This window comes from Fusarium pseudograminearum, chromosome 1, assembly GCF_000303195.2.
Source record: "Fusarium pseudograminearum CS3096 chromosome 1, whole genome shotgun sequence".
Classification (NCBI taxonomy): domain Eukaryota; kingdom Fungi; phylum Ascomycota; class Sordariomycetes; order Hypocreales; family Nectriaceae; genus Fusarium; species Fusarium pseudograminearum.
In genome coordinates, this window is record NC_031951.1 from 2,098,512 (window position 1) to 2,113,065 (window position 14,554).

Sequence of the window (14,554 nt, forward strand, 5' to 3'; positions counted from 1 at the left end):
TCGTATCGAGTTTATTTGCGACGATAACGAATCGAGGTGCAAGATAGGGCCGGCGGGCGATGATGGAGATAGGTATGAAAGACAAGAGTCGAGGCTGAAAGGTGAGAGGCGAGTCTTAGGACGGGGCTTCGCTTCTTTGATTAAGACGAGACGGGATGGGATGGGAGGTCACTAAGTGAATGCCTTGGTTCCTTGGTCGTGACTGGCTTAGACGGCACGAGGCACACGTCAGGCAGGGCCCTGGGGCTTTTTTTTTTGGTAGGGACACTCACTGTGCCACTGTAGTCGACGGGAGGACGGGGTCTGGAGATGTGCGTTTCACTGGACACTTGCGCAATCTGGCTGAGGTAGTGGTACTGATAGTACTGCGGGTTGTGCGCGCGGTCTCAAGTACCCCTACTTTGCACGAGCCTTAGTACCTATCCCACATGTGACGTGCATTTCTCGAGCCACAGTGGTCCCTCTCCCTCTACCATGGTTCCGTCATTACGATTTCCCTATGTGGCTGTGCTGTAGCTTCGCTGGCCTCATCAACTCATTCGCTAACCAAACTATCTCATCTCAACCCATCCCTCACGTCGAATCCCTTTTTTTATTAGTTCGTTGTCTTTCTTAGCCGTCAAGGGCAAACAAGTCGCCAAGTTGGCCACTACCAAGTCCCGGGCTTTACTATAACCCTTTGCTTTCTTATCCTCTTTTTTAATCTTCCACGACACCCATCAGCTATCATATAGCTCCGTTCTCACACAATGGCGCACCTCAACACCCCAAAGACGCCTTATCGCGACATCAACGTCAAGATCGCCAACGATTCTTATACCTTCACTTCTCCATCTTCGCCTGATGCGCCCACTCTTGTTATCGATCGACCCACCGGCGATGTTCGCCTGACTGATGGCAGTGCCGCTTCTGCCAAGAGAACAACTCGCGTTTCTAGCATCGCTGGTATTCTGGGAATTATCCAGCTTCGTCTTGGTTCGTTTCTGCTGCGCTATGCCCTTGGCTGACCCCTCGGGTGCTGGCTCATGCTCTTTAACTGACTATGTAAAGACAAGTATGTCATCTTCATCACAAAGGCTCAGCCCGTTGGCCGCCTCAAAGGCCACATGGTCTACAAGGTCGCTGCCACCGAGATCATGCCCATGCGCGAGCGCTTGATCCACGACCCCGATGAGGATGTCTTCATTCAGCTTCTCAAGAACTTCCTTGCTTCAGGACCCATGTACTTTTCTTACTCAATCGACTTGACCAACTCTTTCCAACGCCAAGCCCAAGCCGACATTTCCAAGCCCCTTTGGATGCAGACTGACGATCGATTCTTCTTCAACAAATATCTTCAGAACGACTTAATTGACTTCCGCACCCGAGGTTCTCGATCGCAGTCTGGCGCACAGCCCGGCGTCGACCCCTATATCCTACCATGCATCTTTGGCATGCTCGAGATTAAGCCCACTACATTCAAGGGCAACCCCCTAACCATGGTCCTGATCACTCGCCGATCGCGCCACCGTGGAGGCACTAGATACTTTACTCGTGGTGTAGACGATGAGGGCCATGTCGCCAACTACAACGAGACAGAACAGGTCATTATCCTCAATGACAGCAACAGTGGTCTTGGTGGGTATGCAGGTAGCTCGGATATGCAGAGCGGAAAATTTGGCGCTGGCGCCAGCCAGGAGATGCAGATCTTCTCCTATGTTCAAACCCGAGGCAGTGTCCCTACATTTTGGGCTGAGATCAACAGCTTGCGATATGTCCCTAAGCTTGAGATTCGAGGCATTGACACAGCTCTCACTGCCGCACAGAAGCATTTTGATGAGCAGATCCGCCTGTATGGTGACAACTACCTGATCAACTTGGTTAACCAAAAGGGTCGAGAGGCTCGGGTCAAGGACTCGTACGAGAAGATGGTGGAGAAGCTTGTTTCCGCACCCAGGGAACGACGAGAAGCAGACCTGCTCACAGCAGAGAAGTTCACCACCATCCAGCCCGAGAGCAAGCATCAAGAATTTGACCGCCTGCACTACGTGTACTTTGATTACCACAGTGAGACCAAGGGCATGAAGATGCACAAGGCTTATGCTCTGATTGACAAGTTGGCCGAGGCTCTCGAGAAACAGGGTTATTTCCGTGCTGTTGACACTCCGTCCAATGTCGATGGTAAGCTCGACGCCCGCAGCTACCAGACCAGTGTCATGCGTACCAACTGCATGGACTGCCTGGACCGAACCAATGTTGTCCAGAGCATGTTCGCTCGACACAAGCTTGACCGCATCTTTGAAGATGTTGGCTTTATGCCCCGTGGTTCTTCATTCCGTGACGAGGATGCTGCTTTCGAGGACATGTTCCGTAACCTCTGGGCTGACAACGCCGATGTTGTCTCCAACTCCTACTCTGGCACTGGCGCCATGAAGACAGATGTCACCCGTACAGGAAACAGAACCAAGGTTGGAGCTCTTCAAGATGCTCGTATTGGTGTCACACGTTACTTCCGTAACAACTTCTTCGACGGCCCTCGCCAGGATTCCTTCGATCTCTTCCTTGGAACCTACCGACCTGGCTCGGCGAACATCGGCACTACTCTGGTGTTTACCGACCGTCGTCCGATCTTGATCCAGTCTATTCCGTACATTCTCGCCTTCAGCGTCTTTATCATCCTGACTGGCCTCTTTACACGCCGTGCCCCTGACGCGAGCGCCTTGCCCCTTCGCATCTTCCTTTTCTTCTGGATGGCCATCGCTGCCTGGTCTTTCTACTTTATCTGGAACCACGGCATGCTTTACGTAAGTTATCTACCTCATAACATCCCAAACCCGATCCTAACATCTACAGGTTAACTGGCCCCGCCTCAACCCCAGGCCGTTTGCCGTCGAGGGTTACAACGAGCACTTCGCAAAGGCGCGCAAGGACTCTGTCATTGGAACATACGTGGCGAAGCACGAGAGAGGCCTCAGCACGGCTAGATATCTTAATGCTGAGGAGGGCAAGAAGAGGATTGAATAGACTAAAAACCGGGTGTGGAATTTTATTGTAATGCGGATGTTAGATTTTCTGGTGTGGCGATGTGGCTTTGAGCTTGGTTTTTCCTTTGCTCAAAGACTGTAGGAAATTGCCTGGTGCTTTTTAAATCAGACGGATGGACGGACGGACGGAAACAAGGATTTTAATTCATCTCATTCAATCAACGCGTTTGCATATATCTTGACTTTAGGGGAGCTCGCCTTATTGAGTCGCCTAGAGTCCGAATATCATAATAATTTCGTCTATACTATCTGCCTCCTAATAATATGTAATGCATATGTTTTGCACGTTGCACTTGAACTGTTTTACCAAGTGGCAGTAGGTGTAAATGGACAAATATTGTATCATGAGGGAGGCAAGATAGTCAAGCCTCGCTCCTTAAATATTAAAACTTAGGTACAAATATGGGGACAGAAGGTCAAATAAACAAAAGAAATAATACAAGTTTCGCTCAAACTATGCCATGTGCTCTGAAGCTAGATGCTACTACCGTGACAAGAGGCGCCGCGCCATGCTGCTTCCCCATAGATGTAAGAAAGGGGTATCAAAACCGGACAACGATGTGTATCCGTGTAAAAAAGAAGTAAGAAAGTGTGTAATGCTAATATCGATAAGTAAGGTGGAAATATTAGGATAATGAGAGTCTTCAATATCCCTAAGCCCATAAAGAAAACTCCTTGATCCCCAGTCCCGTAACTCTCATCTTATTAAAGGATCTTGTAGCTTATAGCCATAGGAGCCATCTGAAACCCCGCCAAACACCTTGCCCGATGCCTAGGAAGAGTCTGAAGATGGTGACGACGAACCAGACGTACCACATGAAGCCAACTAGCATCCACTCGACAAAAGACCACATGCCGCGGCGGAGCCATCTGAATCGTCTGCGTCTGTTTCGCATCATCTTGTCAGTCAAGTCAGTGACATGCTTGACCTTGAGGAGCTGGCCCAAAGCCAAGTCTTTGCCAGTCTCATCAGCTTGGTCTGACGCCTCGCGTGTCATGCCTGACAGCTCATCTGCGATTCGCGAGCGAACACACCAGATGCGCTCTTCAACCCTTGGTCGTGTTTGTCCGGTGAACTTGTCTGCTGACGTCTGCCATTGTTCCATTGATTGCTGGATGGCTGCACCAAGAGTGTCGCTGGCCAACCGGAAATGATCGGCGCAGGGAATCGCATCTTTAGAAGGTGGCGACTTCTTCGGGGTTAACCTCGCGATATCAGGCCATGGCACACCTACCACGGTTGATTGTAATGAATTGCCCAGCCCTTGAAGGCCAGTATTGGCAAAGGGGTTATTCAACTCTTGTGAACGACGAGAGATCTCCATGGCTTTGACACCAGAAGTAAGAATAAGCGTGCGCAACCGGGCAATTTCACGCTTTGAAAGTCGGCCTTCCTGAGGCATAGGTTGGTTCGCGATAGACCACTTCCGAGCTCTGAAGTTGTCAGGCTCATCGAAGCGAACCATTGGCATCACCTCGTCTAAATCCTTTTCTGTACTTCGAGTGCCATCCTTGGCGCTCTCCTGGCATGACTCTGCTTCCGACATAGCAGGTTCAGCCGCAAATGCCTTCTCGGTCTCCTGAGTCTTGGCAGGGCTAGATGTGTTGGACAAATCAAGCGGGGGAGGTCTGGTCATATTGACCCGAGACATCGAGGACTGAGTCTTCTTAACATCAGTCGTCGACTGGCCACGTATATCCGCCATGGGTTGAAACTGCGGCATTGTGTCCAAGAAGTGCTTAGCACCATGTTGTGGTTCTGGCTTATTGCGCTTCGAGTTTGTTCGGGACAGATTAAGAGAAATTCTTGACCGGCCTTTGGGCTGGTCATTGTCAGACTCGTCAGACGATAGGATGTCGTTCGGGGCTTCCATAGGTGTGTCTTTCTTCCACAGTATGTCGCCAATTTTCGAAACGCCACCTCGAATCACTGTGTCAATGCGAGGGCCCTTGAACATGCCTCGCAGACCAACTTCGTCGCCTCTTGGCTTGGCACTGCTCAAGCTGCGTTGATGTTTGTGACCCTCAAAGATTGGTCGAGAATTAGAAGGGTGCCGTTCGAGTGGTTTTGCTTCTATTGGAGGAAGAGAAAGAGGCTCCGGAGAAGGAGGTCTTCTGGTTTCCTCCTCTACCTCTACGATTTGCTCCTCAGGTTCATCGCGGATCTTTTCCTTAAAGATCTGCTTAACCTTTGAGAATGGGTTTCTGGAAGGAGAAGAAGACCGAGAAGAAGGAGCCGAAAGATTCAAGCCAGTCGGTGGTGCTGATAGACTGACCCGCGGAGCGAGTTCGGGCGACATAGGTTGAGGAGAATCAACACCTTCTTTGTAGTTCCTTCCATGCTGTGAGCCTCCTCCGTTATGTCTTCCGAGCTTTGGTAACAACGGGACGTCCAAGGATACTCTGCTCTGTGCAGGTCGAGATTCTGGATCCTTATGGTCTGCCGCGTTCAACTCTCTACCAGTAGAGAGTTTTGTTTGAGAGTTGCGTCCAGGGGATGTCAAGCTCTCAACTTCGTTATACTCGGCCTCGGTTTCTGGAACGTATGAGAGCCTCTGCTGCTGTCTCATGTCTCGAGCGACCATTTCTAGCATCTGCTTCTCTAGCAATTCGGTCTCACGGCTGGAAATTGTCCCTCGCCGAGCCCTTCCTTCACTTGGCGTCTCATCCTCGCTAGCAGAATCATCCGAAGACGAACCCCGTCTTCTAAAACGACGATGATGTATGGAACCGCTGTGCCGATGGAAAGACCCCATCCCCTGAATTTTTTGTTTCGCCCGGTCTCTATGACCTGGTTCCGATGTATCTGTGTCGGTTTTTGTGAGTTTGTGATCATCAATGTCTGCGTTCCCGTTTATCTCTTCCATAGTTTTAGTTATGAAGGGTGAAACACCGGTTGCAGGGTCCTCCGATTGTATCGACATCGGTCTGCTCATAGCTTCTTCCGTCTGAGGGTATATCTTGTTTAGATGTCTATCCTCGATAAGTTGCTTGTGATGGTCTTGTTCCAACCAGTAAGCATCTGCAATTAGATCGCACGCCTCAAAGAACCAGTCAACTCTCGGACGTCGAACTCGAAGGGCAGCCTTTGCAGCTGCATCCGCAGTCATTTGTGCGTCGATCTCTTCAGCCGTGGGAAATGGTGGCAATACCGAGCCGTCGCTGGAGGGAAGCTCTCTAGCTCTATCTGATGCCTCTTCGACCCAGTCTTTAACGGATTCAACATCAGAAAATCCTTGCTTCTCGCCATCGATGACCATTCGTTCCCGAGCTCTGACTTTCCGGTTCCGAATATATTGCAAAGGGTTGTATTCTCGACCAAGGGGGATCATGAGCTCTCTGTTTCCAAAATTACGCATTTTCTCCTCTGTAGGTGAGCCAGGGGGGCTTGAACCCGAGGTTCTATCGTAGCCAGTCTTGAGTGGAGGAAGAACCTGTAGCAAGCGTCTATACTGTGCCATTAGTTCTAAATGCTCTCTAGCCTTCTGCGCTCTCGCTAAGGTTGAAGTTGAAAAGTGATAACGGTAAGATGCATCGGGAGCATGTTCGAAAGGTTGAGGACGTAGGGGGCTGCTCGACCTCACGCCCGATAATCGCGGTGTAAGGGACTGGTTTGGTATCGGTGAAGCTCCCCTGGCAGCCTTTCTTTGCTGTTGAAGATGTGCCCTGAGGTTACTGCCGACCTGAGAGTCTTGTACAGAGCCCAAGCGAGGAGGGTTTCCACGGCTGATATTGCGCCGCGACGCAATACGCCGTGACTCGCTCAAGTTCAATGCCATGTTCACAATCTGGGTTGAGTCCACATCAAGCGCAGTGCCTGGATGCGACGTATGTGCTCGTCGGCCGCGCTTCTGGCCGTCACTCCTTTTCGATACATGGAGGTCCTCCTGAGATGTATCTGGCGACACGATACGGGCTCGGGGACCAATGGCGGAGCTGATACCGAGGCCAAAGCCCCGTTGGCTATTGGATGTCTGTGACTCCTGAACATCCTTCCCCTTATGTCTGGATTTACTTCGGTGTCCGCGCCGTTGGCTACCGGAATCGCCATCTGCAACTATGGGCTCTTGAAGCAAGAAGGCACCGCTCGTTTGTATCTTGTGAGGTCGCTTTGAACGGGCTCGTTTCGGTCGACCAGCTTGAAGGCCGCTGGTGGTAGCTGCAGCACCACGAGGTTTAGGATTGAAGCGTGGAAGAGACTCGTCATCGGAAAAGGCGAGGGGCCGTTCGGGGGGAACATTAAGGAGACCATCGATGCTGTGATCTCCCCTTTCTGCGACATCGTAGCTGAACCTCGCAGGAGGCTCGGGTGTTCCTGGTCCATCCCGTCTGCCATACGCACTCAGCGAGGAGGCAGCACGGTGGTCGGCCATTGCGCGTTGGTTATTGCATATATAAAAGCTCGACTTTTACACTCGCGCGAAGGATGGAAGCGGGGGGTTGTCGTCAGAAATGATGAATCGAGAAGTGCAGCATTGTTTTCTTGATTTCAAGGGTCCTTGCCGATCAAAATCGCAAGATCCTGGTCAGAACGTGTTGTCCTTGGTGACGATAGCTTTCGGGGCTAATTAGGTAGACAGACTATGGTAGAGAAATAAGGTTGGTTGATCGGAGTGGATGCCCGGTGAGGGAATCCGCCTCAAGAGCTCATGGCTCTCTTGGAAGTATGTACACAAAGACACGTCGCAGCGATGTGCGTTGGTTAAACAAGAGTTTTTGTTATACTTTTTTAGATGTTGCATATGCGGATCGTTGCAGAGAGGATTGGATCCAACGAGTGAGTTGAGTTATGGATACAAACATCCTTGGACATTTGAGATTGGATAAACGCCCACTTGAGACCGCTTGTAGGGGTCCGGGTCCTTTGGACGTCACGGGAATGGTGGATTGTACACTACAACACCACTGACCTACAGGGCGCTTTGGCTGGCTTGGCTGGGTCAGTTTTGCGCCTCTCCCACCTATCCTGGACACAAGCGTGGCGGGGAGTGACGTACGCGTGTCTTGAAATGGCAGTTCATCATCCATACAACTACATGCGTTAAGAAGCAACCTACACCTTATTTCGAGTACCGATTTGTCTCAGGCCCGAAGTGCCGATGCTGATAATCACATGAAAAAAAAGCCCATGTTATCACAGAAGCCAACTTTAGCAATGCCCATGCTGCTCTAAGTCAGCGCACGGGAACTGCTAAACACAGATCATGGCGGGGAGTTTCAGGGGCACCCCGATTCCAGAAATAGAGAGCTCTAGTCAGTCATACGCTTCCATGGAATTTTGACTCAGCTGATAAAGTTTGGGGCAGGTCAACCAAAGTCATGCCTCGTAGTCAGGTTTTGGCTTAAACATTTCTTACAGTGGTTGTTTTGTCTAATTATACAGATGCTATCCAAAATCCAATACTGGTAAAGTCACCAAGACCGACCCTGATAGCTTACATGGAATACTGTACATACATGTCGCAAGAGAAAGAGGGGTATACACCATCAAGACCACCTTCCTCTTCACCCTGTTGTCTCTTTTCTCTCAAGCCGAAGCTGGCAATGTACCAACAACCTCCTCGCATCTGCCACACAGCGCGTCTTCCGCAGGCGCCACATATCGCCAGCATCGAGAGCACTTCTCCTGCTTTGGTGGAAGCACGTGCACCTTGACCTTGGCATCTTGAATCTCAAACTCCTTCTGGTAGGCCCATTCAGGCTGATCAGGGATGGGTTGATTCAGTTGCACTGAAGACACCACGAAGATGTCCTGCAGTTCTTCCACGTAGCGTCCAAGAACAGCTGCCGCTTTGCCATCCTCAATCTCAAGGATGACTGAGCTCTGAAGAGAACTGCCAAGCACCTTGGCTGTCCGTGCCTCTTCTAGCGTGGCCTTGACGGCGCTGTGGACTTCAGTGATAATGGCCTGGTCCTTACGCACCACATCTTGGGGAAGCGTCAAGCGTAGAGGGTCAATAAGAGGCGCGTTATATAGCTGACGAGCGGGATTCTCCAAAGATCTGATTGCCATTAGCCATGGTTAATACGGATGAGCGTCAATAGATGTCTTACGAATCTTCGGCCATCCATGTTGGCCTATGCGACCACGCCTCTTCAACGAGCATAGGAGTGATTGGTGCCAACATGCGAAGGAAGCCGATGAAGATGGGCTCAAGAACACCTCCTCCATCACCGCAATATAGTCGATCCTTCAGGCCCTCCAAGTAGAATGCCGATAAGTCGGCTGCAACCCAGCGGTTAATCATACTCACCGCTCTGTAGAACTCAAAGTCGTTGTATGACTCCATTACCTGCGACATGGTATCGGAGAGTTGGACAAGCGCAATCTGATCCAACTTCGTCAACGGACTCTGGCGGGCTTCTTGATTCAAGGACCCAAGGAGCATCTTGATGATGGTTCGGTACTTAATCAGTGACGTCTGAACAGGCTGAAGAATGGTTTGTCCGATGAGCACATCCGTTGTGAAATCAGCACTTGCCGCCCACAAGCGAACAGCATCCGCACCGAGACCGTTTGACTGTGGTCCGCCTTGACCCTTTGTCTTAACAGGCCCCAGTAGACTGCCGTCCATGACCTGGCTAGGGACAATCATGTTGCCCAGCGACTTTGACATTTTCTTGCCTTGTCCGTCAAGGGTGAAGCCATGGGTGACCAAAGTCTTGAAGGGAGCCGAAATCTTGTCGGTAGTCTCCCTTGACTTTTGTGTTGCTACATAAGTCAACAGGCTGGATTGGAACCAACCACGATGTTGGTCAGATCCTTCAAGATAAACATCGGCACGACTCTCAGTCTCCGTCCAAGAGCTGCCACTGTCAAACCAAACATCCATGGTATCAGTACCCCGGCGATACTTGCCCTGCAAGTTGGAAGGAATCCAAGCAGGATCATCTGGGCCATCGGAGAACCAGGCAGACGAGGTGCGCTCTTGCATAACAGAGATAATATGCTCGATAGTTTTTACCGTCATTACAGCATTGCCACTCTCGTCGTATAGGGCTGGGATGGGCACACCCCATGACCGTTGGCGCGAGATGCACCACTCGCTGCGGCCTTTGATGAAACTCTCGAGGCGAACGCGGCCGCCTTCCGGTACGAAACGGACGTCTTTCAAGGCAGCAAGAGCATCTTCCTTGATGCTGCCAACATCGGCAAACCATTGAGCTGTAGCACGAGTCACAACAGGCCGCTTCGTTCGCCAGTCATAAGGATACTTGTGGCGCAACTTGTGAGTTCCAAGCACATCATCATTCACTAGATCTAGGACAGCTTGGCTTCCGCCGTCCAAGATGGAGGGCGCGGATGTGAGCTTCTCGGGGTCATCAGGATAGGCCTCCTTGGTGAAGTGACCACCATCGTCGATAGGGGCAAACGCCTCGATGCCGAGTTTAGAGCAGGCTTCGTAGTCATCTTGTCCGTGTCCAGGAGCAATGTGCACGAGGCCAGTACCAGAGTCCGCAGTGACGAAATCAGCCTCGATAATCGACTGAGATGGGGCAGATTTGCCTCGCAATCGGTTCTGGTACTCAAGACCCTTCAAGCTGGAGCCTGGGATGGAGTCGACCACAACTTGGAAGTCCGGAAGCATTTCCCTCATAGCCTCCACGCGGTCAGAGGCAACAAGATACCCATCCGAGCCGACTTGAATTACAGAATAATAGATTTCGTTGTGGATGGCAATGGCACGGTTGGCTGGGAGGGTCCAGGGTGTCGTCGTCCAGATAGCTGCATATAATTTCCCGTCGAAGTTGGCTAGCTCGGGTATCGAGGACAAGTCGGAGACAATTGGGAACCTGATATATGCGGCCTTGGAGACATGATCATCCCGGTATTCCAACTCTGCCTCGGCGAGCGCTGTCCTCGATGAAGCTGACCAATAGACAGGTTTATGCTTTCGGTAAATCAGACCTCGACGCACCAGGTTCTGAAAGACACGCAGTTGCCTGATCTCAAATTCTCGGTCCATTGTAGTCCATCTCTTTTCCCAATCTGACATGACAGCAAGTGCTTGGAAACCCTTCATCTGGTCCTTGACTGTCTTGGAGGCCAACCGCCGCGCTGTGTCCCGGATCTGAACAGGCGTCAACCCTTTCGTTGCGCTTGATCCCAATGCTTTCATCTCAATTGGAAGGCCATGGCAGTCCCAGCCTGGTCGATATGTGACCTTTTGACCTTGCTGCACCTTTACACGCACAGTCATATCTTTAAGCACCTTGTTCATGGCGTGGCCGACATGGAGGTTGCCATTGGCATACGGAGGACCATCATGGAGTGTGAATGACTTCTCCTCGGGGCGATTCTCCCCTTGCCATACATAGAGATCATCGGTACATTGTCGAAGATATTGTGGTGCAAGCTTGGGGTTCGGCCGAGCACTGCGTTCGAATGTATTAGCTCCCCATGATCGAATTTTGGAGGCTCTATTGAAGGGAAACGTACGGAAAACTCGACCGAGGCAGCCTCAGGGTCGACTTCCAAGATTTGAGCATGATCGCTCGAGGATCATGTCGCACTTGATCGGCTGATTTAGAAAGTTGAGGTCGGCACGGCTGAGCAATGGAGATTTTTGACACTTGCTCGAAGCGTCCTGTCAATTGACGATCTGCCCGCTCGGACCCGCTGCAAGGCTAAGAGCTCTAATCGTCACAGCACTCGGTTCCAGTGGAAGCTTGTATTTTAGCGTGTTCGCGACGCGACTTATAGTGGACGACTGCCTATTACATCGCCGAAGCCATGGGAGCCTCATCCAACAACTTACCTACCCGAGGCCTCGCTCATTCACGCTCCACATTGATGATTTCTCATCAATCATCAAACACAACATGGCTCCAGTTCGCCGATATCTAAGAATATCTAAATACTCGGTCCTTGAGTGCCGAATATATCTCGACAATCCAGCTCTGGCTCAATCATGGCTTCTTAACCCTCGAAATCCAATATTGCAAAAGGTCATTGAGAGTATCCGCCCTTTGGTTCTACCCAAACTTCGTGAAGAGAGAGAGAGGATTAAGAAAAAGAGCAAAAAGAAGACTGTCAAGGATGTCATTGTTACTGGTAATTCTCTTCTACTCCATACTATATGTCTTCATTATCAGCTAATCTCGCTCAGATGAGTTTGAGGTCTCCATCTTCTTGACAGAAACAAGCACCAGGCACTCCCTTATTTACCGGACCAAACACTTTAGGGACAAGTTACCACCAAAGCTCGAGTCCAACTCATCCAAGCTCATTGGAGAAACGGACAGCGTCCCTGTGGATGTTGACGATGAATACCATGCACCAGTTCTGCAAGAGGAAGACGAAGAAGACGTGAGATTGTCCGATATTCCCATCGCTGAAACAACGACACGGCGTAGCAAGCGCCAAAGAGGAATGTTGGACCAGGGCCAAGATGGCAGCGAGGTTTCTGAAGACGATGAAACAACCTCGGCCATCGAAATCGACTCAGACACGGAGGCGCCCCCGCACAAACGACCCCGGGCCCGGGAAAACAACGGTCTCGATGCAAGTGATGACAAGAAGAAACTTGCCATGGACGTGTCATATGAGGGATTTGCGATATACGGCCAGGTGCTGTGCCTCGTGGTCAAGAAAAGGGCGGGCGCTGCAACCACCAGCAACAGCAACAGTGGGGATGCAAAAAGCCGGCCAGAAGGACAAGCCATGATGGAGAATTGGATATCGTCGACCCAAGTGCCGGTTGGCGAGGACATGGCATAACCGCGTACAGTCACAAAGGACCTCGGGTATCAAAGACTCTGCGCACGCAAGCAAACTGTCTCAGAAGCATATCAACCTACATGACGTCCTGAAATGGCGTGACTATGCATGCAATCACAATGGCAGGTCTGCAAGAGCAGACCCAAATACTGGGGTCGACGGACGGGAACTGCGGATACGTCCGTTGGATCCCTGAAGGGTGTTCGGGCTTGCTGCGGGCACCAGGAGTATGTAGACGGACTCCCGTCGCGAAATAAGATGCACGACAGTGGCTGAAAACAAATCACAACGGTCGAGATTAGTTCAATGCGACGTATTTCGATCGACCCTTTGGTGTCATCGGTCAATCACACAACAAGTCGCAATAGTTGCTTTGACGAGGATACGATCAGTGCTGCGGCCGACCCTGACAGGGCGGCTCAGATATCACCGTCAACCATCGGCCTTGATAGTTCTTGGCACTCGCCAAAGCATGGGTCGAGGACAACTCGGCACGACAGAACGATCTCGAGTTGAGGAATATCAAACCAAGCCCCTGCCGCAAGCTCCATTGTGATGCTGGGTTAGGTGTCATTACCCTACATGGGTGCAGTCGTAAACTGGACCACAGTAGCGCGAGTGCCCAATATCAGGGTTTGGCTAAGCGCATGTCTCAGTGATATGACAAGAGGATAGCCAAAAGCCTGATTGTGCGGACGAGTTACTCCAATTTTTGTGTATATGCCGCAATTGTCTTCGATTTGTGTTTGCGTATCACCAGAGTATCACCAGACATACCCTAGCCTTGTAGGCGGCGGCATGATGGGTCTCGAGTGCAATTGAGGCTTTTTTTTTTTTGTATCCTAGTCTTGCGGCAAGTCTAGAAGCCCTCGCAACTCGAGCCGTTGTCCTAAGCGAGGTCTCTGCAATAATGGAGGCTGAAACGCGTTGAAAAGACCTTGCGATGATCCCTAATCAAGTATCTCCATATTGAACGGACATAGATACTTCAGTGGCCAATTCATTTGCCGACAAAGACATTGTAACCCTACAGTCGATCACATATCAATAATCGAGTCAAAGTTTTCTTACGAAAGTAGTTCACGTAACGTTAAAGACGCACTGAACCCTGAAGACGTGGCTCTCATTAATTGTGCATGTCTTGGACCCTACGGTGAGGCTGGCTAGGAAATTAGTCGTGGTCAATATCCAATAATCATGCTAGCCATATTCTGAAAGTAGTACTAGGCTAATCTTATGTATGTCAATCAATACCTTGCCTAACCTGAGACTCAATACATTACTGGGTAATTATACACAGGGGCGGTAAATGTAGACACGGGAAAGCCTTGTCCGTCGGTGTGTGTTGTGTGTCCAGCAGCCTATTCGATATTCGTAGGGATGGTACGGGATACGGTATTCAGCTGATAGAGGATGGCATGTATTGTACACACCATGACGAGGGCATGTAGATCATGAAACTATAAGAGAAGGAGCTGAAGTGACCGAGAGATGATTTGTGACAGAATCATCCAAGGCTGAGCTGATATAACAGCAGTTTTGGTGTTGTACAAGTCTCGCGGATACGGATACGTCGGTTCTTGCGTGTCATGATGGCTTGGCTATAGCTATAATCATGTAATGTTCGGTTGCGCTGTAGTTCTTGTCCGTCTGTATCAAAACCGGCGAATTTCGGGTCCGACGTTTACGACAAGGCGCGGGAGGTTCGGGGTTTGGTGGTCACAAGATGTCGAAATGTCATTGTCCCTGGTGCCTTGTGCCTGTCCGCCTGTCTGTGCCTTGTGCCTGGGATGGAGGGGGGGGGGGGTTG

The 14,554-nt window shown here is 50.7% G+C and overlaps 4 protein-coding genes across 4 annotated transcripts; 2 read left to right on the forward strand and 2 right to left on the reverse strand.

Moving 5' to 3' along the window:
- Positions 1-749: 749 nt before the first annotated feature.
- On the forward strand, positions 750-3,003 carry FPSE_00661 (uncharacterized protein; the record flags this gene model as incomplete). The annotated part of the gene is made up of 3 exons (XM_009253781.1): positions 750-975; positions 1,051-2,783; positions 2,833-3,003. 3 exons carry the CDS (start codon positions 750-752, stop codon positions 3,001-3,003), a joined length of 2,130 nt encoding a protein of 709 aa, XP_009252056.1.
- Positions 3,004-3,745: 742 nt separating this feature from the next.
- On the reverse strand, positions 3,746-7,396 carry FPSE_00662 (uncharacterized protein; the record flags this gene model as incomplete). The annotated part of the gene is made up of 1 exon (XM_009253782.1): positions 3,746-7,396. One exon carries the CDS (start codon positions 7,394-7,396, stop codon positions 3,746-3,748), a length of 3,651 nt encoding a protein of 1,216 aa, XP_009252057.1.
- Positions 7,397-8,550: 1,154 nt separating this feature from the next.
- Positions 8,551-11,513, reverse strand: FPSE_00663 (uncharacterized protein; the record flags this gene model as incomplete). Its single annotated transcript, XM_009253783.1, has 3 exons — positions 8,551-9,025; positions 9,078-11,399; positions 11,464-11,513. 3 exons carry the CDS (start codon positions 11,511-11,513, stop codon positions 8,551-8,553), a joined length of 2,847 nt encoding a protein of 948 aa, XP_009252058.1.
- Positions 11,514-11,846: 333 nt separating this feature from the next.
- On the forward strand, positions 11,847-12,744 carry FPSE_00664 (uncharacterized protein; the record flags this gene model as incomplete). The annotated part of the gene is made up of 2 exons (XM_009253784.1): positions 11,847-12,078; positions 12,134-12,744. The coding sequence occupies 2 exons, from the start codon at positions 11,847-11,849 to the stop codon at positions 12,742-12,744; spliced, it is 843 nt and encodes a 280-aa protein (XP_009252059.1).
- Between the last annotated feature and the right edge of the window lie 1,810 nt (positions 12,745-14,554).